The 26487-nt window shown below is 40.6% G+C and overlaps 1 protein-coding gene and 1 long non-coding RNA gene across 2 annotated transcripts; one reads left to right on the forward strand and one right to left on the reverse strand.

Moving 5' to 3' along the window:
* The first annotated feature begins 257 nt into the window (after positions 1 to 257).
* On the forward strand, positions 258 to 887 carry LOC118888964 (methyl-CpG-binding domain protein 3-like 2B). Its single transcript, XM_036840487.1, has one exon. The coding sequence runs from the start codon at positions 258 to 260 to the stop codon at positions 885 to 887; it is 630 nt and encodes a 209-aa protein (XP_036696382.1).
* A 5124-nt stretch (positions 888 to 6011) lies between these two features.
* On the reverse strand, positions 6012 to 26431 carry LOC118888824. The gene is made up of 3 exons (XR_005018372.1): positions 26024 to 26431; positions 17582 to 18021; positions 6012 to 6208 (listed from the first exon to the last, which is right to left on the reverse strand). It is a non-coding gene; the product is annotated as an uncharacterized LOC118888824 (long non-coding RNA).
* Positions 26432 to 26487: the final 56 nt, after the last annotated feature.

A 26487-nucleotide genomic window follows, 5' to 3' on the forward strand; every position in this document is an offset into this window, starting at 1 on the left:
CACCAATCATTCTCAAAATCTTCCAAAAAATTGCAGAGGGAGCAATTCATTCCACGAAGCCACCATCACCCTGATACCAAAACCAGTAAATGATATCACAAAAAAAGAAAATTATAGACCAATAACACTGATGAACATAGATGCAAAAATCCTGAACAAAATACTAGCAAACAGAATCCAACAGCACGGACTGCACTTTCCAGCAAGACACAGGCTGTCTGCATCTCAGGGGTGGGTCCGAGGACAGCTCTCGAAAGATGGGGGAACCTGAATGGACCAGTTTTCCAAGCCAGCCTCTTCTGGGGAAGCGCAAAAGAAATATGATGCCTGAGACGTTGGAGAAGAAAAGACAAGACCATTTAGCCAAGGCCAAGCAGAGACATCGTGACGGAACTGCACTTCCTATGAGGCTGACCAGCTGCGTTTTCAGGAGGCCAGTCACAAAGATAACTTCTCATCCTGACAATGCGGTCAGGCGCCGTCAATGCGAGGGGACCTTGGAGAAGCCCCAACAAGTCTGTGCATTCAGGAGACTGCAGGGGCTCCAGGTCTACAGCCCTGAAGGAGAACATTTCAGCACGTTGGACAGCACAATTATTTTCGGAGTAATTGCCCTGCGTGGTGCAGGTGAATCCCTGGGCCGTGCTGGTGCCAGGTCTCTGCACACCAGCCCTGAAGCCATCACTACCCAGTTTTCAGACGGGGCAGAGATGATCCCAGGATTGGGTCTCTTCCTCCCACAGACCCTCTGCAGGCAACGAGTAGCATATGCAGATATTCGCCGACAGTCTCGGAAAGTGAAAGGAGCAAGGGAGAGACTGGATATGGCCTTGAGGGCAGACAGGCTTGCCAGGGAGACAGAGAGAGCCAGGAGCCCTGAGAACTAGGTGAAAAATGGAGAAGACTGTCCTGAAGAAGCCGAGCGCTGCGGCCCCTGGGAAGTGGTTCACTGCAGGACAGCCCTTCGTTCTACTTGCCTCTTTAAGTGTCAACCCTGTTTCTGGAGTGAGATGCTTTGTTAGATTAACATTGTACTCTATTAAACTCTTGGTAGACAAAAACGACAAGAGTAAACGTTTTTGTGAGTGAGAGATTGGGTTTCATGTGACAAGAAAAATAATTTTTCCTTATCTTTGTACACTTCAATCTCTGTCAGGATTTCTCTATTGAATTCTACAGAGGTAATCTAGTCTGGGGGGATTATTTAATGTTTTTAGTTATAATATTTTCTTACATTGCTTACACTTAGGCAAGGAATGATACCTACTCTAGAGATTATTTTTTAATATTAATGCTATAAAATTTTATTAAGCTTGCTTTTTACTTTTCATTTTAACATCTTTATTTTGTCATTATTGTGTCAAATGCTAAATCAGACATAAGACTTTTTTTTTTTACATCTTTATTGGAGTATAATTGCTTTACAATGGTGTGTTAATTTCTGCTGTACAACAAAGTGAATCAGCCATGCGCATATATATCCCCATATCCCCTCCCTATTGCATCTCCCTCCCACCCTCCCTATCCCACCCCTCTACGTGGACACAAAGCACCGAGCTGATCTCCCTGTGCTATGCGGCTGCTTCCCACTAGCTATCTATTTTACATTTGGGAGTGTATATATGTCCATGCCACTCTCTCACTTCGTCCCAGCTTACCATTCCCCCTCCCTGTGTCCTCAAGTTCATTCTCTACGTCTGTGTCTTTATTCCTGTCCTGCCCCTAGGTTCATCAGAACCTTTTTTTTTTTTAGATTCCATATATATATGTTAGCATACGGTATTTGTTTTTCTCTTTCTGACTTACTTCACTCTGTATGACAGACTCTAGGTCCATCCACCTCACTACAAATAACTCAATTTCGTTTCTTTTTATGGCTGAGTAATATTCCATTGTATATATGTGCCACATCTTTATCCATTCATCTGTTGATGGACACTTAGGTTGCTTCCATGTCCTGGCTATTGTAAATAGAGCTGCAATGAACATTGTGGTACATGACACTTTTTGAATTATGGTTTTCTCAGGGTATATGCCCAGTAGTGGGATTGTTGGGTCATATGGTAGTTCTATTTTTAGTTTTTCAAGGAACCTCCATACTGTTCTCCATAGTGGCTGTGTCAGTTTACATTCCCACCAACAGTGCAGGGGGTTCCCTTTTCTCCACACCCTCTCCAGCATTTATTGTTTGTAGATTTTTGATGATGGCCATTCTGACTGGTGTGAGATGATATCTCATTGCAGTTTTGATTTGCATTTCTCTAATGATTAATGATGTTGAGCATTCTTTCATGTGTTTGTTGGCAATCTGTATATCTTCTTTGGAGAAATGTCTATTTAGGTCTTCTGCCCATTTTTAGATTGGGTTGTTTGGTTTTTTGATATTGATCTGCATGAGCTGCTTGTAAATTTTGGAGATTAATCCTTTGTCAGTTGCTTCATTTGCAAATATTTTTACATACTCTTTTTAAATGTACTTTTTAAAGGTTCATTTTTTTCCCTAGAACTTGATTTTGAAAATATTACTGATGAGTTTGCTTCTAGTAAAACAAAGAAAGTAAAATTTTCATAAATTCTGGTTAAGGGATAAATAAAATATTTAAATTAAAAAAAAAAAAAAAAAGAACCCAACAGCACGTTAAAAGGATCATACGCCATGATCAAGTGGGATTTATCCCAGGGATGCAAGGATTCTTCAATATATGCAAATCAATGTGATACACCACATTAACAAATTAAGGAATAAAAACCATATGATCATCTCAATAGATGCAGAAAAGGCTTTTGACAAAATTCAACACCCATTTATGATAAAAACTCTCCAGAAAATGGGCATAGAGGGAACCTACCTCAACATAATAAAGGAAATATATGACAAACCCACAGCAAGCATCATATTCAATGGTGAAAAACTGAAAGCATTTCCACTAAGATCAGGAACAAGACAAGGATGTCCACGCTCGCCACTCTTATTCAACATCGTTTTGGAAGTCCTAGCCACAGCAATCAGAGAAGAAAAAGAAATAAAAGGAATGCAAATTGGAAAAGAAGAAGTAAAACTGTCACTGTTTGCCAATGACATGATACTATACATAGAAAATCCTAAAGATGCCACCAGAAAACTACTAGAACTAATCAGTGAATTTGGTAAGGTTGCAGGATACAAAATTAATGCACAGAAATCTCTGGCACTCCTATACACCAAAAACGAAAAATCAGAAAGAGAAATTAAGGAAACACTCCCATTAACCATTACAACAAAAAGAATAAAATACCTAGGAATAAACCTGCCTAAGGAGGCGAAAGACTTGTACTCAGAAAACTATAAAACACTGATGAAAGAAATCAAAGATGACATAAACAGATGGAGAAATATACCATGTTCTTGGATTGGAAGAATCAATATTGTGAAAATGACTATACTACCCAAAGCAATCTACAGATTCAACACAATCCCTACCAAACTACCAATGCCATTCTTCACAGAATTAGAACAAAAAATTTTACAATTTGTATGAAAACACAAAAGACCCCGAATATCCAAAGCAATCTTGAGAAAGAAAAACAGAGTTGGAGGAATCAGGCTCCCTGACTTCAAACTATACCACAAAGCTACAGTAATCAAGACAATATGGTACAGGCACAAAAACAGAAATATAGATCAATGGTACAGGACAGAATGCCCAGAGATAAACCCACGCACCTATGGTCACCTAATTTATGACAAAGGAGGCAAGAACATACAATGGAAGAAAGACAGCCTCTTCAATAAGTGGTGTTGGGAAAACTGGACAGCTACATGTAAAAGAATGAAATTAGAACACTACCTAACACCATACACAAAAAAAACTCCAAATGGATTAAAGACTTAAATGTAAGACCAGACACTATAAAACTCTTAGAGGAAAACATAGGAAAAACACTCTTTGACATAAACCACAGCAAGATCTTTTTTGACCCACCTCCTAAAGTAACGGAAATAAAAACAAAAATAAACAAATGGGACTTAATTAACCTTAAAAGCTTTTGCATAGCAAAGGAAACCATAAACAAGACAAAAAGACAACCCTCACAATGGGAGAAACTATTTGCAAATGAAACAACAGACAAAGGATTAATCTCCAAAATATACAAACAGCTCATGGAGCTAGCTCAATATCAAAAAAACAAACAATTCAGTTAAAAAATGGGCAGAAGACCTAAATAGACATTTCACCAAGGATGACATACAGATAGCCAAGAGGCACATGAAAAGATGCTCCACATCACTAATTATTAGAGACATGCAAATCAAAACTACAATGAGGTATCACCTCACGCCAGTCAGAATGCCCATTATCAAAAAATCTATAAAAAAAAATCTAGAAACAATAAATGCTGGAAAGGGTGTGGTGAAAAGGGAACCCTCCTGCACTGTTGGTGGGAATGTAAATTGATACAACCACTATGGAAAACAGTATGGAGGTTCATTAAAAAACTAAAAATAGAACTACCATATGACCCAGCAATCCCACTACTGGACACATACCCTGAGAAAACCATAATTCAAAAAGAGTCATGTACCACAATGTTCACTGCATCTCTATTTACAATAGCCAGGACATGGAAGCAACCTAAGTGTCCATCAACAGATGAATGGATAAAGAAGATGTGGCACATAAATACAATGGAATATTACTCAGCCATAAAAAGAAATGAAACTGAGTTATTTGTAGTGAGGGGGATGGACCTGGAGTCTGTCATACAGAGCGAAGTAAGTCAGAAAGAGAAAAACAAATACCGTATGCTAACACATATATATGGAACCTAAAAGCAAAAATCGTACTGATGAACCTAGTTGCAGGGCAGGAATAAAGAGACAGACATAGAAAATGGACTTGATGACATGGGGTGGGAGGGCGAAGCTGGGGCGAAGTGAGAGTAGCATCGACATATATACACTACCGAATGTAAAATAGTTGGCTGGTGAGAAGCAGCTGCATAGCACAGGGAGATCGGCTCAGTGCTTTGCCATGACCTAGAGGGGTGGGATAGGGAGGAAGGGAGGGAGGCTCAAGAGGGAGGGGATATGGGGACATGTGTATGCATATGGCTGATTTGCTTTGTTGTGCAACAGAAACTAACACAGTATTGTGAAGTAATTATACTCCAATAAAGATCTATTAAAAAAATATCATATATATATGGGAATTCCCTGGCGGTCCAGTGGTTAGGACTCGGGGCTTTCACTGCCGAGGGCCCGGGTCCAACCCCTGGTTGGGGAACTAAGATCCCACAAGCTGCACGGGGTGGCCAAAAAAAATATCATATATGTATATATATAATATACATACATATATGGATATACATAAACATGTAGACAGACACAAAGGTCTTATAGTTTTCATTTTTTAATTTTAGCCATATCTCAGGTATAATAATACAAAACTCAAAAGAATCTGGATCCAAATTGTGTTTCTGGCCGACAGACTAAGTTAAGGTTACCTGCTCAGATGGCCAAAGTTTTTTAATGAAGATTGTGTGTGTGTGTGTGTGTGTGTGTGTGTGTGTGTGCGCGCGCGCGCACACACATGCGCGCACTGTAAGGATTCTTTTAGAGAAGCTATTTTTAGAGTCACTTTGTCTCTTAGAAACTTCTGCATACAAATCAAAGAGTATCTTCCATCGTCTCTGAGAGGTTTGCAATCCTCTTTTCAAGGGCACCCCGTAAAGTGGACTATCTTATCTACGTTAAAGTTTCCCCGAAGTGGCCACTACAATTCCAAATTATCCTTTATAAAGTTCACCCATTTTGCCAGAAAGGCACAAGATCCTGGTCCATAGTAGGTATACATACAAGAAGCAAGAGTTTTTAAGGGAAGAGGAGAATGAGATTTAGATGAGGTGGAGCCTATCTCTTCCTCTAGATTCCCTGAAACAATCTGTGAGGAGCTCAGTAATCCTACCATTGCCTAAATCCCAGGGAATCACAAGTTTCTCCCCTTTCAGACAGAAGGGTGACTTACCAAGAAGCTTCAACAAACAGAATACAGGTATGCACAATAAATTCCAAGAGCTCAACATGCAAAGAGAGCAGCATTCAGGCTGACTGCAAGGTTGGCAAGACAGTGGTGAGCTCAATGGGCCCAGTGGGTACCAGCACGTGGTTGCTCACTGGCCTCAGAGTTGTTGAGGGTCTTCTTTGGATCCCACTTCTGATGTCAGAAAACTGTCAAAAATCCAGAAATAACACAATCAAAACCACCAAATCAATAAGTAGTATTTAGTAAGAGTTTGTTGTGTATATAAAAACAGTTAGGAACTGGGAGCTTCCAGATTCAAAGATGGATATGAAGGTCACAGGCATTAAATTACAGCAAGGCTTATAAAGTGAAAATGAGAAAGTTATTAATGTTTACAATGACTGGTTATTACAATGGGGGGTTCCAGATGGCAGGGGGTTGGTTAAAAGTGATTATCTCATACCATTTTAAAGACCATGACTTAAGGTTGTTTTTTTTTTTTATGACTGTCAGAGGCATTTACAAGAAATAACCTAGGTTAAGTTTCATTTATGTCCATGAAATAAGCTAGATTTGGTTGAGCTTACTGGCTTAAAATGGTTTTGTCTGCTCAGGGAATTCTCAAGTCCAGTCTCCATTTTGTATTTAATTTTAACCACACACACACACACACACACACACACACTGAGAGCAATCTGCTTTAATGTACTAGAATAAATGTCTCAGGCCAAGCCTGCCAGAGTTTGGTTTTGCTATTAAAGGGCACATTCGGGGCCCCTCAAGGTACTGAAATCTAGTGTTGGGAAACTAGGGAAACAGTGTCACTTGCAGGAAGCCCAAATTGAATACTTTAGTGATTGGAGCTGCTCCAATTCTAACTGAAGTCTGTGCCTTCCTGTCTGGGACTATAAGCGTTGAGAAACACTCTGGGTGAGGGAGTGGGTGGGAGGGAATCAGAGAGGGGTTCACTACTGATGAGGCATATGCGGGAGACTCAGAAGTCTGTTCAATCATTCCCAGACCGAGAGCCCCACGGAAACCAAGCTGCTTTGAGCGCTTCCTCGTCACGCCTGCAGTGAACCTGCAGATTCTCTGCCTTCCAGCCCCGCCAGCCCACACCACTGAGAACTAACATCAGCCAATCCGGTCCCCGCCAGTTCTCGCACTTCCCCTCCCTAATGCTGACGCCACCATCATCAGGTCTCCGCCCCATGTGCCTCCCTACTTCATCCTTTGTCACCATAGAAACACACAGAGATTCAATGATGTTTGAGGGACTAAGAATACAGAGATGAAAAAAGCACAGTCTTGCACCAGGAGAGGCACACAGCCTACGAGAGCGAGAACACGGAAACAAATCAATATAATATGACATTAACTGAGGAATATGCAAAATACTCCTGATACAGCAAGAGTGAATTATTCCTGAACAATGTGATTTGGACAGTATTTTCCTCATCCACTATATTAGCTTCCTATTGCTGCTGTAACAAATTACCACAAACTTAGTGGGTTAAAACAACACAGATTGATTATCTTACAGTTCTGGATGTCAGATGTCTGACACACGACTCAGTGGGCTACAATCAAGGTGTGTTGGCAGGTCTGTTTTCTTTCCTGGAGGCTCTTGGAGAGAAATCATTTCAGAATCCCCTGCAAACCAGTTCTGGGGATGGCTTTTACTTGGCCAAGAGGCTCTTACAGTCTCAGAGAAAGTCAAGATAATGAATGGGAGGAATTTTTCTGATGAATTCTATCTTAAATTCTTAAAAAATAATCAATAGAGGGCTTCCCTGGTGGCACAGTGGTTAAGAATCCGCCTGCCAATGCAGGAGACACGGGTTCGAGCCCTGGTCCGGGAAGATCCCACATGCCGCGGAGCAACTAAGCCCGTGTGCCACAACTACTGAGCTCGCGTGCCACAACTACTGAAGCCCACGCGCCTAGAGCCTGTGCTCTGCAGCAAGAGGCCACCGCAGTGAGAAGCCAGCGCACCACAACGAAGAGTAGCCCCCACTCACCGCAACTAGAGAAAGCCCGCACGCACAGCAATGAAGACCCAACCCAGCCAAAAATAAATATAATAAATAAATAAATTTATTTTAAAAATCAATAGAGCCAATATATTAATTTAATCCATTTATTAAGCACCTACTATAGGCCAGGTGCTTTGCTGGGTGCTAAGGTTACAAAGATCAAACAGACAGAGTTCCTGACCTCCAGGAATCCACCACCCTGAGAGGAAAAAACAGAAATGTGATCAAATGCACTGTGATAACTGCTCCAATGAATAATGTGCCATAAGACCTCAGAGGAAGCAATATAAATAATGCATTCTGCTGGTATGCAGTGTTGGAGGAGTCTTGGTGAGGAGACAGGATAGTGGCCTGTAGAGCCACAAGAGAAGATGACATTTGAGAGTTCTTCCCTTAGAGAAAAAGAGACTAAATAACCCAAACTGAATTTTCCAGTTTCATAAATACACTTTTTATAAAGAGGCTAAGAACGCTTCCCAAATAATTAAATGGGAATGTGTTTGTTTGTTCTTCTGTCTCACATTATCACACATACCTGGCTAATTAAAATATGTCATTTTAGGGACTTCCTGGTGGTCCAGTGGTAAAGAATCCGCCTTCCAATGCAGGGGACGTGGACTCGATCCCTGGTCAGGGACCTAAGATCCCACATGCCATGGGGCAACTAAGCCCATGCACCACAACTACTGAGCTCACGCACCTCAACGAGAGAGCCCATGTGCCACAAACTACAGAGCCCACTCGCCCTGGAGCCCGCGCGCCACAACTAGAGAGAGAAAACCTGCATGCCACAACTAGAGAGAAGCCCACACACCGCAATGAAGAGCCCGCACGCCACAACTAAGACCCAACGCAGCCAAAAGTAAAATCAAATAATAAAATAATAATAATAATAAATAAATCATTAAAAAAATAAAATGTCATTTTAATTAAAGGCATCCATGGAAGGTGGCCAGGTATCAATGTACCAACAGCCCAGCTGCTCATCTCCTGGCAAGAAAGTTCCCTAAGTAACCTGCCAATGTCACCATCACCCCCAACCCAGATGAAACTTATGCTGGAGGCAACCAGGGTTATGTGTCCTCAGAGGAAATGAGTTGCATAAGCAAGACATCCGTTTCACTGCATTCTCAGAGGACTTAGTTCCACGCCCAGGGAGAAGTAATGTGACTCTCTCAGGATGGTTCAGAGCCAAGCCCCAGATTCCTGAGGGAGATTCATTGCTTGCTAACATGAACTTTGGCCCCGGGTAGACAAATCTCCAAACCATCGCCTTCATATGTCATGTTTGTTCAAGTCAAGACACACCTATCAAGTGCCTACTCTATGAGAGAAACTGCTTTGATGCTGGAGCCACGAGACTGAAAACGACAGTCTCTGCCACAGAGGGGCTCATGTCTGGCTTCCTGACTCATTTCCCAGATGAGGAAGCTGAGGCTCTGAACTTTCTGGTTTCTTTCTCTGGTCTGTTCATGTCGTACCCTCTTCATTTCCTCCCTTCCTGGATTCGCAGAGCCCAACTGAAATCCTACTTCTTCTAAGAGGATTTCCTGACTCCTGTAATCATTAACTTTTACTTTCTCTACATTTCTATTTCACTAAGTCTGTATCTGACAACTTACCACTTAATTATACTTTGCTTTGTATTATTTCTTTAATTATTTAAAGTGTCCATCATGGAACTCCAATGATACTGTAAGCTTCTTGAAGGCAGGAGTCATCTTTTAAATTTCGAGTCTGGGCACAAAGTTAATTCTCAATATTTAGTTAAGATTTAACTGATTGGATGATGGAAACCAGCTCTCAAGCAGTAATGGAAGGAGAGGAATGGTAAGCAATGCTTCCACCTTCAAAGGCTGGTTTAGTCCCAACCCAGCCTTCAAAAACCAGCTGCATTGCGTTTAAAGAACCTTCCATAAGAGCATAACATAAAAACAAAAGGGTCCACATTATAGATCATATTCACAATCCATCCAATTAAAGATTGAGTCCATCACAGTAAAAAAAAAAAAAAAAAAAGGATGATTTATTATATGGGAGGACCATGTAAATGTCAACCTCAAAAGCTAGCCTCCCAGCATCCTAAATCTAATTTAACCGATCTATTATCCATGCATTAATCTAAACCCTTTGAGATGTTTTTAAATTAAAAATAACTTTTTTTCTTATTGCCATAAAGGATTTTTTCCTCCCTCTCTCATCCCTATTCTTGGGGTCTGGCACCTTCTAGGAAAGCCTGATTAACAGAAGTAGGCATTTAGTAGGGAAAGAGACAGCAACTCTGTAACATTACAACGCCTGAAAGCACATGAATGTTGGCAGTGGGAAAGGTCTGATTTTTTGTAACCATGGTAAGGGCCTCTTTCTTTCCTCCCCTCTTCTACTTACTTGCAGGATTCAAGCCCAAGGAAATCCTCAGTCCTTTTCTAACCCCTGGCCTGTCTCATCCAGAAGGAACTGGATGACTGACACCCAGCTGAAGGCTATGGAGTGGAAGAAGTCTGAAGGGCTGCGTTTCCCCTGTGGGCTGTAAAAAGACAAGTCCACTACTTTCTTCTGGTCTGTGTTGCTTTGTGTCTATATTCTTTTCTCCTGTTACAGTAGAGTTTTTCCCCTGGTACTTCGGCAGAACTTTTTCCCTAGTACACTAGGTTCTGGGAAAGGAAAGGGAAAGGGAAAGGGATAGGAATAGGAAAAGGAAAGGAAAGGAGAAGCAAAAGCAAAAGCGCCATCAGGAGCAGGTTATCTGCCACTTGCCTATATGGGGCAAAGGCTTTTCACATCCTTTATACCCCTCTTCCATCCTATAGTCAGCCAGAACGTGGCACATTGTAGGAAGGCATCTGACAGTGATCTCTTTCACTGAAGAGAAGATATCATTGAAGAATTCCAAAGAACTCATAAGGGAGAAGAGGATTCCCATTGGTAGAACGAGAAAAGCTTATCCAGAGTCTTGAAGGTTCTGTCTTTATTTACTGGCTCCTAAACTTGGCACAGTGCCTGATACCCTGTAATTATATAATAATATGGATTGATGAAATGGCTAAATAGCAGTATGATAGCTACCATGTATTGAATACTTACCTCACTGCCTAACATGTTGAAAATATATAATAAATATTTGTTGAACAAAGAGGGAATAGCAGTAAGGATAATATTATATTATTGAGAACTTATTGCTCAATTATCTTGTTTAATCCTCACAACAACCATAGGAGATCGGTATTCCCATTATTCCCATTTTACAGATAAGGAAAAATCAGGGTTTACAGGCATTAAGTAACTTTCCCAAAAATCAAAATGGCTAGCAAGAATTTCCCAAATAGCTATTACCAGACGCGCAGTGAATGGTGTCCTTCACCAGAGAGCATAGTCTTATACCCCATACTTGCCCCGAAAAATTGATGATGCGGGTAGATCTGAGGAAGTAGACTCATGATCCCAGTCATGTACAACAGCAATCGCTGCTGGAAATCAGGGGATTCTGCACAGTCAGAGGAACCAAACTGGGAAATGAGACAGCATCTTGAAAACTAGATGATCACAAGGCCTCAAATCATAATCCTCAAGTTCCCCTCTCATGTACATATTCAGCATTTTCTAAGCCTTCAGCCAATATTTCTCCCTTTCTGGTTTGTTTCCCCATGTGGACAAATGTATTCTACATCTAATTTTTACTTTAGTAAATTATAAAGTAATGACACATGGTTCTAACTTAATGGATGTGTTATCATCAAATGGCTCCCCAACATACTGTAAACAAAATGTTTTGAAATTTGTCATTTCAGAATCCTATATCTGAATGTTAATTTTCCTAATCTAGGACTCTTTTCTATCTCAAGCCAGTAAATAAGGAAACTCTATTTCTACTTCTTTCCTTTCCACTGTGTTTTGGCAAAAATAGATTCAGAACTTATTACTATTTAATTTGATCCTTTCAGGTGGATCTGAGTCTGTCTCGTTTATTGGCTAGATCCTTACATACATATCATCCTTATCCACCCCTTGGTCCTGTCCACCATGGAAACAGTAAGTGATAAGGGGACAGAAACAAGCATGAAATTCAAAACCAGATGCAACCTGGTACTGGGGCTACAGGGCCCTTATTTTCTGTAACTGGGGTGGACCATTCCTACTTGCCTGTTCTTGGTATAATACAGTAAGGTTAAAGTCAAGATTGGGAGAAAAGACATATCAGGTAAATACTTACCCAAAAAAAGCTGTGGGGCTTCCCTGGTGGCGCAGTGGTTGAGAATCTGCCTGCTAATGCAGGGGACACGGGTTCGAGCCCTGGTCTGGGAAGATCCCACATGCCACGGAGCAACTGGGCCCGTGAGCCACAACTGCTGAGCCTGCACGTCTGGAGCCTGTGCCCCGCAACGGGAGGGGCCGCGATAGTGAGAGGGCCGCGCACCGCGATGAAGAGTGGCCCCCGCACCACGATGAAAAGTGGCCCCCGCGTGCCGCAACTAGAGAAAGCCCTCGCACGAAACGAAGACCCAACACAGCTAAATAAATAAATAAATAAGTAAATAAAGTAGCTATTAATTTAAAAAAAAAGCTGTATTAGCTCTATTTATTTCATAAAAATGTACTTTAAATAAAAAACCACTATAAAAATAAAGAGGCACAAACGTGAGAATAGGAAAAATTCACCATGAAAATATAAAAATTCTGAACTTGCTTGAATTGGCAATTCAATAGAAGAAAAAAATATATGGCCAATAAACATATGAAAAGATCAATATTACATTAATAAAATTCAAACCACAATAAGATACCATTTTATACCCATCAGATAAGCAAAAACCATGAAGTGAAATTACCAACTGTTGGTGAGGATGGAGAGCGCTAAGAACTCTCATTCACTGCTAGTAGAAGTTGTGAATGGCAGAATCACTTTGGAGAACAATTTGGCTCTATTTTATAAAGTTGAACCCAAATATTATATGCTTTGACCCAGCATTCCAGTCCTTGGCAAGTACCCTATAAATTACTGCTCCTGTACTCAAGGACATATACAAGAATGTTCATAATAGCATTGTTTGAAATGGCAGGGAGGGAAAAAAGGAAACAGTCTAAATGTCCATGAATAGGAAATTTTTTTAACCTTGAATCCTCTGAGGATGAATTTTTTTTTTTTTTTGTCTGTGTTGGTTCTTCGTAGCTGCACACGGGCTTCTCATTGCGGTGGCTTCTCTTGTTACAGAGCATGGGCTTTAAGCGTGCAGGCTTCAGTGGTTGTGGCACGTGGGCTCAGTAGTTGTGGCTCGCGGGCTCTAGAACACAGGCTCAGTAGTTGTGGCGCACAGGCTTAGTTGCTCCGCGGCATGTGGGATCTTCCCGGACCAGGGCTCGAACCCATGTCCCCTGCATTGGCAGGCGGATTCTCAACCGCTGCGCCACTAGGGAAGCCCCTGAGGATGAATCTGAATCCAATTCATTCATAATATATTGCACAAATCACAGTTTCAAGGTCAGGACTTCTTTTTTTTTTTGATAAATTTCGATGTTTATAATTTAATATTTCCTTCTTGTATCCCTTTCACACATATGAATAAGCCTAAACATTCCAAATAGGGAAAACATGCACTATTGGATTATTAACTGGAGAAAGCTGTGTAGCTCTCTGTCTTCCACAATGGCTCACAAGGTTGAAATGCCCTGTTGAATTTACCATGGTTCAGGTACTAGCCCTGAGATGTGCAAGTCAGAAACTTGAGTTGTCACTTCACTAAAGGTGAATCTATGTCCTTAGGAAGACTCACATCAACCAAGAGACTGATACGTGAAATAACAATATCAATTTATTAATTCATAATGAGATGTAAGACTGCTTGGGGGCCATGAGAAACCCGGTTGTAATCAGAAAATTTACTGATAAGCAAGGAATCAGTTGCATTCAGCTAAGACACATTCACTAGAATGTAAGCGCCATGAGGATATTTTTGTCTGATTTTTCCACTGCTAAAATTCCAGCGTCTATAACAACACCTGATTCAATAAAAATCAATTAAATGAATGAATAAGGAGAAAATTAAGTATCCATCTCCACAATATGCAAAGACTGATCTCAAGATTCAGCTACTGGAGTTCTTGCATCAGGGTATTCTGGTTCCAGTACAGTGCCAGAGCAGGAGGCGCCAATTTTGGCATCTGAGATTCTTTTCCTATGCTTCCAGGACTGATCCTAGTAGATACCTTTAGTTGCCTACACTACAGCCATTCCATTCTAATTCCTTGCTAAGAGCATCCCAATTTTGTTCAGGGCAGCAATGTGCTCAACCTCAAAGAACGAATCACAATTCATCTTGGCCAAACATAGCATCTGTTCCCGTGTGCCAAATACTCACTGTCCCAGCCTCCCTTGCAGCCATGGGTAGCCGTATTACCCAGTACTGTCCAATAAGACATAAAGGGAAGACTTCTGGAGTATTCTAGTAAAGATGTTGCTTTCCAGATAAAAAGACAGAGCCTCAGCCAGAGAAAGATTTTAGCTCCTGACCTTTCCTCCCTGTTTAGGATGCTGATGTGAGGAAATGATGCTTGGAGCTACTGCAGCCCTTTTATGTTCAAGAAATGAGTTGAGAATAATTGGCAGAGTGGAAGGGTTTTAAAAGCCCAGTTCCTCTGTAACATGGTGAATTGCTGAACTAGCCCTGAAACTGGCTACCTCCAGTCTTCTAATTGAATTTTTTAAGTTTTCATGGCTTAAGCTACTCTAAGTAGGTTATTCTGTTAGTTGTAGTCAAAAGCATTCCTAACTGATACAACGATTAAGGTTGTTATAAGATATACCTTTTCTCTTTAGGTATGTTAATACAGTCAGTCAGTTTATAGTCAAATATTAACTGGCCTAGGATACAATTGGAATATCTCTGCTCGATTTTAAATTTCACTTTCAGAGCCTATCCTAATCTCACTGATTTCTAATGCCACTACCCAATGTGACAGCACTGAGCACCTCAGGTCTCCTTTCCCAACACTCCTTTGCCTGATCTGTTCCTTCTTTCAAATCTTTCCAAGTTGTGCCAGGTTGCTGGCACTTCTGAACCAAAATAATCTCTTTTATCATGATAAACAGAAACTGATTTCAATGCTGAATGAATCAGAATATAGTTGATGTTATCAACAAAAGCTACTGAATTCCATTTGTGGGAATCTGGATATCATGCTTACTTACTTATTCTTTATTCTTTATTTCATTCCATTTTTGAGAGGTAAGTATAAGATGTTTTAGGTGTTTCCTTTGGTGATTTCTTACCTGATAGGTATAAGATATCAGAAACAACAGCAGTCCCCAAACTTCCTGTTTGTCCCGTCTGTTCTTTATTCCTTTTTTCCTCTTTTCCTGTCTTCCCTTGGATTATTTTTTATGAACCCATTTTATTTCCTCTATTGACTTATTAGTTATACCTTTTTAAGAACTTTAGTGGTTGCTCTGAGCTTTACAATATACAACTTTAACTTATCACAGTCTACTTTAAAGGTTATAGCATTTAACATATAATGTAAGAATCGTATAACAATATACGTCCATCCCATCTCCCCCATTCTTTGTGCTCTTGTGCTCATAAATGCTACTTCTACAAATGTTATAAATCCCATAATATACTGTTGTTATTCTTACTTTAAGTAGTTAAGTATCTTTTAAAGACATTAAAAGATGATACTAATAGATGAAGAGATATACCATGTTCTTGGATTGGAAGAATCAACATTGTGAAAATGACTCTACTACCCAAAGCAATCTACAGATTCAATGCAATCCCTATCAAACTACCACTGGCATTTTTCACAGAACTAGAACAAAAAATTTCACAATTTGTATGGAAACACAAAAGACCCCAAATAGCCAAAGCAATCTTGAGAAAGAGAAACAGAGCTGGAGGAATCAGGCTCCCTGACTTCAGACTATACTACGAAGCTCCAGTAATCAAGACAGTATGGTACTGGCACAAAAACAGAAACATAGATCAATGGAACAGGATAGAAAGCCCAGAGATAAACCCACACACATATGGTCACCTTATCTTTGATAAAGGAGGCAAGAATATACAGTGGAGAAAAGACAGCCTCTTCAATAAGCGGTGCTGGGAAAAATGGACAGCTACATGTAAAAGTATGAAATTAGAACACTCCCTAACACCATACACAAAAATAAACTCAAAATGGATTAAAGACCTAAATGTAAGGCCAGACACTATCAAACTCTTAGAGGAAAACATAGGCAGAACACTCTATGACATAAGTTACAGCAAGATCCTTTTTGACCTACCTCCTAGAGAAATGGAAATAAAAACAAAAATAAACAAATGGGACTTAATTAACCTTAAAAGCTTTTGCATAGCAAAGGAAACTAAAAACAAGACGAAAAGACAACCCTCAGAATGGGAAAAAATATTTGCAAATGAAGCAACTGACAAAGGATTAATCTCCAAAATTTACAAGCAGCTCATGCAGCTCAATATCAAAAAAACAAACAATCTAATCCAAAAATGGGCAGAAGACCTAAATAGACATTTCTCCAAAGAAGATATACAGATTGCCAACAAACACATGAAAGAATGCTCAACATCATTAATCATTAGAGAAATGCAAATCAAAACTACAATGAGATATCATCTCACATCGGTTGGAATGGCCATCATCAAAAAATCTAGAAACAATAAATGCTGGAGAGGGTGTGGAGAAAAGGGAACCCTCTTGCACTGTTGGTGGGAATGTATATTGATACAGCCACTCTGGAGAACAGTATGGAGGTTCCCTAAAAAATTAAAAATAGAACTACCATATGACCCAGCAATCCCACTACTGGACATATACCCTGAGAACACCATAATTCAAAAAGAGTCATGTACCAAAATGTTCATTGCAGCTCTATTTACAATAGCCAGGACATGGAAGCAACCTAAGTGTCCATCAACAGATGAATGGATAAAGATGTGGCACATATATACAATGGAATATTACTCAGCCATAAAAGGAAACGAAATTGAGTTATTTGTAGTAAGGTGGATGGACCTAGAGTCTGTCATACAGGGTGATGTAAGTCAGAAAGCGAAAAACAAATACTGTATCCTAACACATATATATGGAATCTAAAAAAAAAAAAAAAATGGTCCTGAAGAACCTAGGGGCAAGACGGGAACAAAGACACAGACCTACTAGAGAATGGACTTGAGGATATGGGGAGGGGGAAAGGTAAGCTGTGACAAAGTGAGAGAGTGGCATGGACATATATACACTACCAAACGTAAAATAGATAGCTAGTGGGAAGCAGCCGCATAGCACAGGGAGATCAGCTCAGTGCTTTGTGACCACCTAGAGGGGTTGGATAGGGAGGGTGGGAAGGAGGGAGACGCAAGAGGGAAGAGATATGGGAACATATGTATATGTATAACTGATTCACTTTGTTATAAAGCAGAAACTAACACACCATTGTAAAGCAATTATACTCCAATAAAGATGTTAAAAAAAATAAAAATAAAATAAAGACATTAAAAACAAGTAAAATGTCTTTTATATGACCCACACATTTACCATTTCTGGTACTCTTCATTCCTTTGCATAGATTCTTGTGTCCACCTGGTATCCTTTTCCTTTAACCTGAAGAACTTCTTTTAGCATTCCTTGTGGTACAAGGTCACTAGTGATGAATGTTCTTGGCTTTAGCTTATCTGAAATGTCTTTATTTTGCCTTCATCTTTGAATGACATTTTCACTGGATATAAAATTCTGGGTTGAAAGCATTCTTCCAATGCTTTAAAGATGTTGTTCCACCATCTTCTGGTTTGCATTGTTTTTGATGAGAAACCAGTGATTAGTCTTAACTTAAGATTTTCTCTGTATCACTAGTTTTGAGAAATTTGATTCTGCAGTGCCTTGATGTGGTTTTCTTTGTGTTTATGCTGCTTGGCATTCACTGGGATTCTTGGATATGTTTGTTTGTAGTTTTCAACAAATGTGGAACATTCGGAAAGCTGAGTAAGAGAATTATAAAATTGTAAATTGAGTTTCATTGTTATAGAATGCTGAAGGTAAATGAAGAGTACTTAACCACTATTCACAGCTCTTTAACAGCTTTTTGTTTTTAACCATGGATTCAGAGACTAGATACTGAAAGAAAGTTTGGGACATTGTTCTATCTGCTGTCTTGCCCAGATTCTAAGCACTGTAACTGCATAACTTCCCCCTATTTGGTATAACGTTAAAATATCTGTAAAAAGGAGAAGGGAAAAAAAAAAGTTGTGTGAATCAATATGTTCTGCATAATGCTTTTTCAATATTTTCTCCTATTTTCACTAAGCCTACCCCTTTAAAAAAGATCTCCACATGTGGTTTATAGTTAGAATGTTAATTAGGCCACAGATGAGGTCCACTTTTAGAGACAGGATTGTAAATAATTTATCCTGCATAATGTGTTCTGGATTTGACCTTGTCCACATGATGTCTGGCTAGGCAGATAAAAAACTCCAGGCAGAGTACAATAGGGATTACAATACTGATTACCCAGCCTCTGTGATTACCAGCTTCTGTGATGATTCCTGATTCTATGATCATTGGAGCAATGTTCCCTCATTGGTTGGCAAATGTTAACAGAATCATTGCACACTTATTATTCATGAGAAAGGTGAAGCTTCATGACAAAGGTCAATGAATAAGAGAATGATCCCTGTGTAAAGGCAGGAAGAAAATTGATTTAGGGACAAATCCTTCTCTCTCTGCATTGGACCATTCACAATTATTCTTCCTAATCCAAAAATTGTTACAGTCTTTATTTTACCAAGTAGACAGAAAGGAGTAAACATTTAGAGGGTAAGTGCTGTATTCTAAGTACTTTACAAAGGGCTTTACAGCAGCATTTAATATTCACAACCTTAGGAGGAGGAAATTATTCTTATTAACTCCATCTGACAGGTAAGCACACTGAGATGCAAGAACCTTGTCCAAAATCACACAGCTGGAGCCTACCCCGCTCTTTGGTGGGGCTAATGGCGGACTCTGGGAAGGCTCACGCCAAGGAGCACTTCCCAGAACTTCTGCTGCCAGTGTCCTTGTCCCCACGGTGAGCCACAGCCACCCCCCGCCTCTGCAGGAGACCCTCCAACACTAGCAGCCGTGTGGCTGACAGGGTCTTGGTGTTCTGGCTGGGTGCCAGGCCTGAGCCTCTGAGGTGGGAGAGTCGAGTTCAGGACATTGGTCCACCAGAGACCTCCCAGCTCCATGTAATATCAAACAGCGAGAGCTCTCCCAGAGATCTCCATCTCAACGCTAAGACCCAGCTCCACTCAACGGCCAGCAAGCTACAGTGCTGGACACCCCATGCCAAACAACTAGCAAGACAGGAACACAGCCCCATCCATTAGCAGAGAGGCTGCCTAAAATCATAATAAGGCCACAGACACCCCAAAACACACCACCGGACATGGTCCTGCCCACTAGAAAGACAAGATCCAGCCTCATCCACCAGAACACAGGCACCAGCCCCCTCCACCAGGAAGCGTACACAACCCACTGAACCAACCTTAGCCACTGGCGTCAGACACCAAAAACAACGGGAACTACCAACCTGCAGCCTGCGAAAAGGAGACCCCAAACACAGCAGGTTAAGCAAAATGAGAAGACAGACAAACACACAGCAGATGAAGGAGCAACGTAAAAACCCACCAGACCAAACAAATGAAGAGGAAATAGGCAGTCTACTTGAAAAAGAATTCAGAGTAATGATAGCAAAAATGATCCAAAATCTTGGAAGTAGAATGGAGAAAATATAAGAAATGTTTAACAAGGACCTAGAAGAACTAAAGAGCAAACAAGCAATGATGAACAACACAATAAATGAAATTAAAAATTCTCTAGAAGGACTCAATAGCAGAATAACTGAGGCAGAAGAACGGATAAGTGACCTGGAAGATAAAATAGTGGAAATAACTACTGCAGAGCAGAATAAGAAAAAAGAATGAAAGGAATTGAGGACAGTCTCAGAGACCTCTGGGACAACATTAAACGCACCAACATTCAAATTATAGGGGTCCCAGAAGAAGAAGAGAATAAGAAAGGGACTGAGAAAATATTTGAAGAGATTATAGTTGAAAACTTCCCTAATATGGGAAAGGAAATAGTCAAGTCCAGGAAGCGCAGAGAGTCCCATACAGGATAAATCCAAGGAGAAACATGCCAAGACACATATTAATCAAATTATCAAAAATTAAATACAAAGAAAAAATATTAAAAGCAGCAAGGGAAAAGCAACAATTAACATACAAGGGAATCCCCATAAGGTAAACAGCTGATCTTTCAGCAGAAACTCTGCAAGCCAGAAGGGAGTGGCAGGACATATTTAAAGCGATGAAAGGGAAAAACCTACAACCAAGATTACTCTAGCCAGCAAGGATCTCATTCAGATTCGATGGAGAAATTAAAACCTTTACAGACAAGCAAAAGCTAAGAGAATTCAGCACCACCAAGCCAGCTTTACAACAAATGCTAAAGGAACTTCTCTAGGCAGGAAATACAAGAGAAGGAAAAGACCTACAATAACAAACCCGAAACAATTAAGAAAATGGTAATAGGAACATACATATCAATAATTACCTTGAATGTAAATGGATTAAATGCCCCATCCAAAAGACACAGACTGGCTGAATGGATACAAAAACAAGACCTGTATATATGCTGTCTACAAGAGACCCACTTCAGACCCAGGGACACATACAGACTGAAAGTGAGGGGATGGAAAAAGATATTCCATGCAAATGGAAATCAAAAGAAAGCTGGAGTAGCAATTCTCATATCAGACAAAACAGACTTTAAAATAAAGACTATGGAGACCTTCAAGATGGCGGAAGAGTAAGATGTGGCGATCACTTGCAAACAAGAGGCCTGATTAACACCTCACTTATTGCTGACCTGGCTCTTTTAATTGCAGCCTAAAGTCATGTAATACTTTACATTTATAAACAGAAGTCTTCCACTTTTGATGGTCTACCCCAAAGATAAAACAGCTTTCCATGTCCTAAATTATAATTTCTCAAAAAGAAATGTAAGGTAAGGTAAGGTAAGGAAAAGAAAAGAAAAGAATATCTTGGCCCATAATTCAACTATACTTCAATAAAAAATAAATTAAAAAAAAAGAAAGGAAATCTTGGCCCAAAACCAGGTGTTTTCCTGGAGGTGGTTGTATTTATTTATTGATCATTCTCACAGGTTATCACCCATCTGTGATATGTAGCAAGAAAACCACCCTCTGAGAAAGACTCAAATTCTATTACAACTGTGGAACCCAAATGTTATCAGATGTTATCAAAATTTAGATAATTCAAGCTAGAGCAAGCTCATCTAGAGAGTCATCTCAAATTACACTTTCATGTAGTGAGGACCTGAAGTTTTAGAGTGTTTCTTTGGCTCCAGATCAACAAAATTACATCTCTGCTCATCTAGTAATTTCACTTCTAGGAATATACCTAAGGAAACAATCAGAAACCTGGGCTAAAATTTAGGTAAAAAGATGTTTATCAAAGTATTAGGGACTTCCCTGGTGGCACAGTGGTTAAGAATCCACCTGCCAATGCAAGGGACACGGGTTCAATCCCTGGTCCGGGAAGATCCCACATGCTGTGGAGCAACTAAGTCCGTGCGCCACAACTACTGAGCCCGCAAGCCATAACTACTGAAGCTCGCGTGCCTAGAGCCTGTGCTCCACAACAAGAGAAGGCACCGCAATGAGGAGCCCGCGCACCACAACAAAGAGTAGCCCCCGCTTGCCACAACTAGAGAAAGCCCGCACGCAGCAACGAAGACCCAACGCAGCCAAAAATAAATAAATAAATAAATAAATAAATAAATAAATTTATTTACAAAACAAAACAAAGTATTATTTATCGTTGGGAAAAAGCCCTGCATCTTCAACAATAGAATGGTAAAATAAATTTCACAATGGAACTCTAAGGAGCCATTATGTATATTTTTTAATTTAAATATACCTAGTGACATGGGGAAATACTCTATACTATCAATAGTAATAATGCTAACAATTATGCCAGGTGCTATGCTGGGTATTTTTTTTTTTTGCCACACTGCGAGGCTTGTGGGATCTTAGTTCCCCAACCAGGGATTGAACCCAGGCCCTCAGCAGTGAGAGCGCAGAGTCCTAACCACTGGACCACCAGGGAATTCCCACTGGGTACTTTATATGTATTACTTCATTTAATACTCACAACAATTAACCATATGAAGGGTACTATTATTATTTACTAATTACAGATGAAGAAATGGTGACTTAACAAGGTTAAGTATTGATACAATCACACAGATGGGGAGTATCTAAGTCCAAAGCTGTAGTAGATAAGAAGCCACTACACTATGCTGCAGGATAGACATTATAGATACATGATACCAATATTTTGTTATTACATACGTACAACCCACACAAGGTGATTTTTAAAATATTTTTAAATGAGTATTGCAAAGCATAGACCAGTCGGAATGGACACTACAACCAATCAGAATGGAAGCCAGGTGTAAACAACCTAAATGGCCGTCTGATTTCGGTTAGCCTTTGTTGTGTAACAAAGAACCCTAAATTTTAGTGGCTTAAAACAACAATTCTATTGACTCATGATGCTGTGGGTTGATAACATGGACTGGGATCAGCGAGGGGGTTCTTCTGCTGGTCTTGCCTAAGGTCACTTGTGTGGCTGCAATCATTTGACAGCTCAATTGGGACTGAATGGTCCAAGGTGGCATCGCTTACGCATCTGGCCTCACTTGTGCATCTCCTCATGAGGTCTTTCATCCTCAAGGAAGCTAGCTCAAGCTTCTTCATATGGCAGCAGCAGTGTTCCAAGAGGGTGTGAGCAGAAGCTTTAAGATCTCTTGGGGTCTTGCTTAGGAGTTGTACACCACCACTTTTACTGTATTCTATTGGTCAAGGCAAGTCACAAAGCCAGCCCAAATTCAAGGAGTGGGGAAATAGATTCTACCTCTTATTTATTTATTTATTTATTCATTTATCTATTTATTCATTTATCTATTTAGTTTTTGGCTGCGTTGGGTCTTCGTTGCTGCACACGGGCTTCCTCTAGTTGCGGCAAGCGGGACCTACTCTTCATTGCAGTGCGTGGGCTTCTCATCGTGGAGGCCTCTCTTGTTGTGGAGCATGGGCTCTAGGCGCACGGGCTTCAGTAGTTGTGGCACACGGGCTCAGTAGTTGTGGCTCAAGGGCTCTAGAGCGCAGGCTCAGTAGTTGTGACGCACAGGCTTAGTTGCTCCGTGGCATGTGGGATCTTACCAGACCAGGGCTCGAACCCGTGTCCCCTGCATTGGCAGGCGGATTCTTAACCACTGCGTCACCAGCAAAGTCCTAGATTCTACCTCTTGATGGGAGGAGCTACAATGAATTTGTGGTTATTTTAATCCACTACACTGTATATACCAACTGAATATCAGCCCTGCATGTATATGTACATAGAAAAAAAGACTGGAAGGAAATCAACCTACTAATAGGGATTATTTTTATTAACTTTTTGTATTTCTTTTTTTTAAATATATTTATTTATTTATTTTTGGCTGTGTTGGGTCTTCGTTGCTGTACACGGGCTTTCTCTAGTTGCAGTGAGTGGGGGCCGCTCTTCGTTGTGGCGCGCGGGCTTCTCACTGTCGTGGCTTCTCTTGCTGCGGAGCATGGGCTCTAGGCGTGCAGGCTTCAGTAGTTGTGGCACGTGGGCTAAGTAGCTGTGGCTCGCGGGCTCTAGAGCGCAGGCTCAGTAGTTGTGGCGCACGGGCTTAGTTGCTCCGCGGCATGTGGGATCTTCCCGGGCCAGGGCTCGAACCCGTGTGCCCTGCATTGGCAGGCAGATTCTTAACCACTGCGCCACCAGGGAAGCCCCCTTTTTGTATTTCTGCAGTTATATTTTCTTAATCAATATGCCTTTTTTTTATAAACAGAAAAAAAAAAACTATGACACCTTCCATAATAGTTTAATAGGGCAAGTTGGACAGCTTCACTTTGGCAGGGAAATCAACAGAATTCCTTCTTTCCTAGCTCTACCACTTCCTGGCTGTTGCAATTTTGTAGCCCTCTGAGCCTCTGGTTTTCTCTGTTGCAAAGATGGAGCTAACATTAGCTATTTCACAGGACAGTTGATATTAAAGGAGTCAATGAATGTAAAACACCCACGATGTCCCTTGGCTGTTTCCTTTCCTCCTACTCTCCCCCTGCTCAGACCTCTTCAGTTATAGGAATTATCTTTCTCACAAAGATTAAATTCTGTTGTAGTAAACTACAAACATATCTGCAAAGTAAACTGTATGCCCTGAGGGCTCGTTTCAAAACTTAGTCCTCCTTTATAACCCCCAAGTACCTAGCATAAGAGTCAATAAATAGTTGTTGATTTGTTGACTCATTAGCCAAATAAAAGTTTTCCAAGTGCTAGCGAGTTAACCCCTTTTTATGCAGTTTTAAATTTAAATTCCAGTATCAAGAGGGGGTAATGTTGGTCCTGCATGGCATCTATCTACTTCTGACAATAGAAAAACCTAACTTGATTCATAAAGAAAATTCACATTTCTTAGGGTTCTAAGTTTTTACATGTGCAAAAAACACAATCACAATGAGCTTTTTTTTAGCCACCTGTCTTTCAGAATGGGCTCTCCATGTCATAATGGCAAAGTGAAGCATAAGAGCATGAAACTTAAACTGGAAAAACAGAATAAATAGAAAAAAATTATAGTGTGTTTTAATGAAACAATCATTATTCTAAAAACCTAAGCAGCCCACATTGAAAACGACCTTGTTTTTCCTTCAAGGAGGCAGCTATTATTAGTGCTTAGTCACCTAGTTCTTACTTACTGTTAGCAGTAACTCTGTAACAAGCTCTCCTGGGTCCTCCCACAAAACAGAACAAAGCAGAGGCAGGAAGGGCCTATGTATGGTCATCTGTGTGCAATGGCGTCAGGAAAGACACTACCTGAAGTGGCTTTAGGCAGACAAGAATCAATGCTATTTTTAAAGATCTTTGAGAAACACATTTCATAAATTCTCCCAATGACTCACTATGCATGATACCCCCAGAGGGTGGGAAGGGTAACGAAGGAGCTACTTTTGCTTTCTTTTCTACGTACAGGATATTGCGAGCAAAGGCAGAGAATTACTTGTTGAACGTTGGGGGAGTCATCTGGTGATAATCCAACCTATAGACTGAAAACACTGCAGGCCCCTTTTATGCTTTCTCTTTGACTCATTCCAGAACCCAGGCAGGCCAGACAAAGCAGGGCCCTCAGAGGACCTGTCTGGGAAGGTGGTTTGTAAAAGCCAAAAAAAACCAAACAAACAGAAAAACCCTCTATCTGCAAGAGGCTTGAGTACTTGTTCCACTGGGTATAATCCAGGAAGAGCTATACTCTAATCCAACTGTTCTCAAACATTTTACTCTCAGGACATTTAAAAATAATTGAAAAATCCGAAAAGCTTGCCTTCAAAAATTCTAGAAAACATGAGAACACACAAGCACACATTCCTTTAGTCACCAGAGCAATGATGTCATCACACATCCTGTAAATTTGTAATTGGTTCGAAATAAAAAGTTTTAAAGGGGAGAGGGGAGAAGCACAGGGAATGAGCAAGGAGGGAATATAACAATTTTCAACAGCAATGCAAGCCAGAAGATAGTCAGATATCATCAATATGCTGAAAGAAAAGAACTTCTAACCTCAAACTCGCTAACAGTGAAATAAATCCTTCAAGAACTTTAAGATGAATTTAAAGACATATTTAGACAAGCAAAACAAAAATTTTCCAAGAGCAGACCTTCACTAAATGGAAGTATGAAGGAGTGTACCTCAGGCAGAAGGAAAGTGTTTCCACAAGGAAGGTCAGAAATTTAAGAAAAAATAAGGAAAAAAGTAAGAAAGAAGATATTCTGTTAACTCTAAAAATTACCAGCAGAGGGGGGAAAAAATCATCGAGGAATCGAAGTAGCTTACCTTAGGAAATTCTAGAAAACACAATACAAGCACACATTCCTTTAGTCATGAGAGCGATGACGTCATCACACATCAGTTCTCTGGAAAATTTCAGCGAGAGTAAGAAGGGGAAACGAAATCCTACCATTACTATGAAACTAGTTTTGAAAGGATCTTCGGACCCACAGGGCCCCTCAGACCACCCTACGAGAGCCACTGCTCTAATCCCCTTATCCCCCCATCGCCCAAAGCCAGGTCTCTCCAAGGAAGAAACAGCAAAGTCACTGGTCCAGGGCCAAAAGGGGAACCCCTCTCTTCCTTTTTGCGAAGGTTACTAGGGGACGCTTAGGCTCCGAGGTCGGGCTTTCAGGAAGGCTCCACCAAGCGCCGCTAGAGGACGCCGCTAGAGAGCCGCACCAGGCGCCTCACCGCCCGCTCCCCCGCCCGCGCGGGCCGGGTTCACTCGGGCGGCCGGAAGAGAGGGA

Source organism: Balaenoptera musculus, chromosome X (genome assembly GCF_009873245.2).
Source record: "Balaenoptera musculus isolate JJ_BM4_2016_0621 chromosome X, mBalMus1.pri.v3, whole genome shotgun sequence".
Taxonomy (NCBI): domain Eukaryota; kingdom Metazoa; phylum Chordata; class Mammalia; order Artiodactyla; family Balaenopteridae; genus Balaenoptera; species Balaenoptera musculus.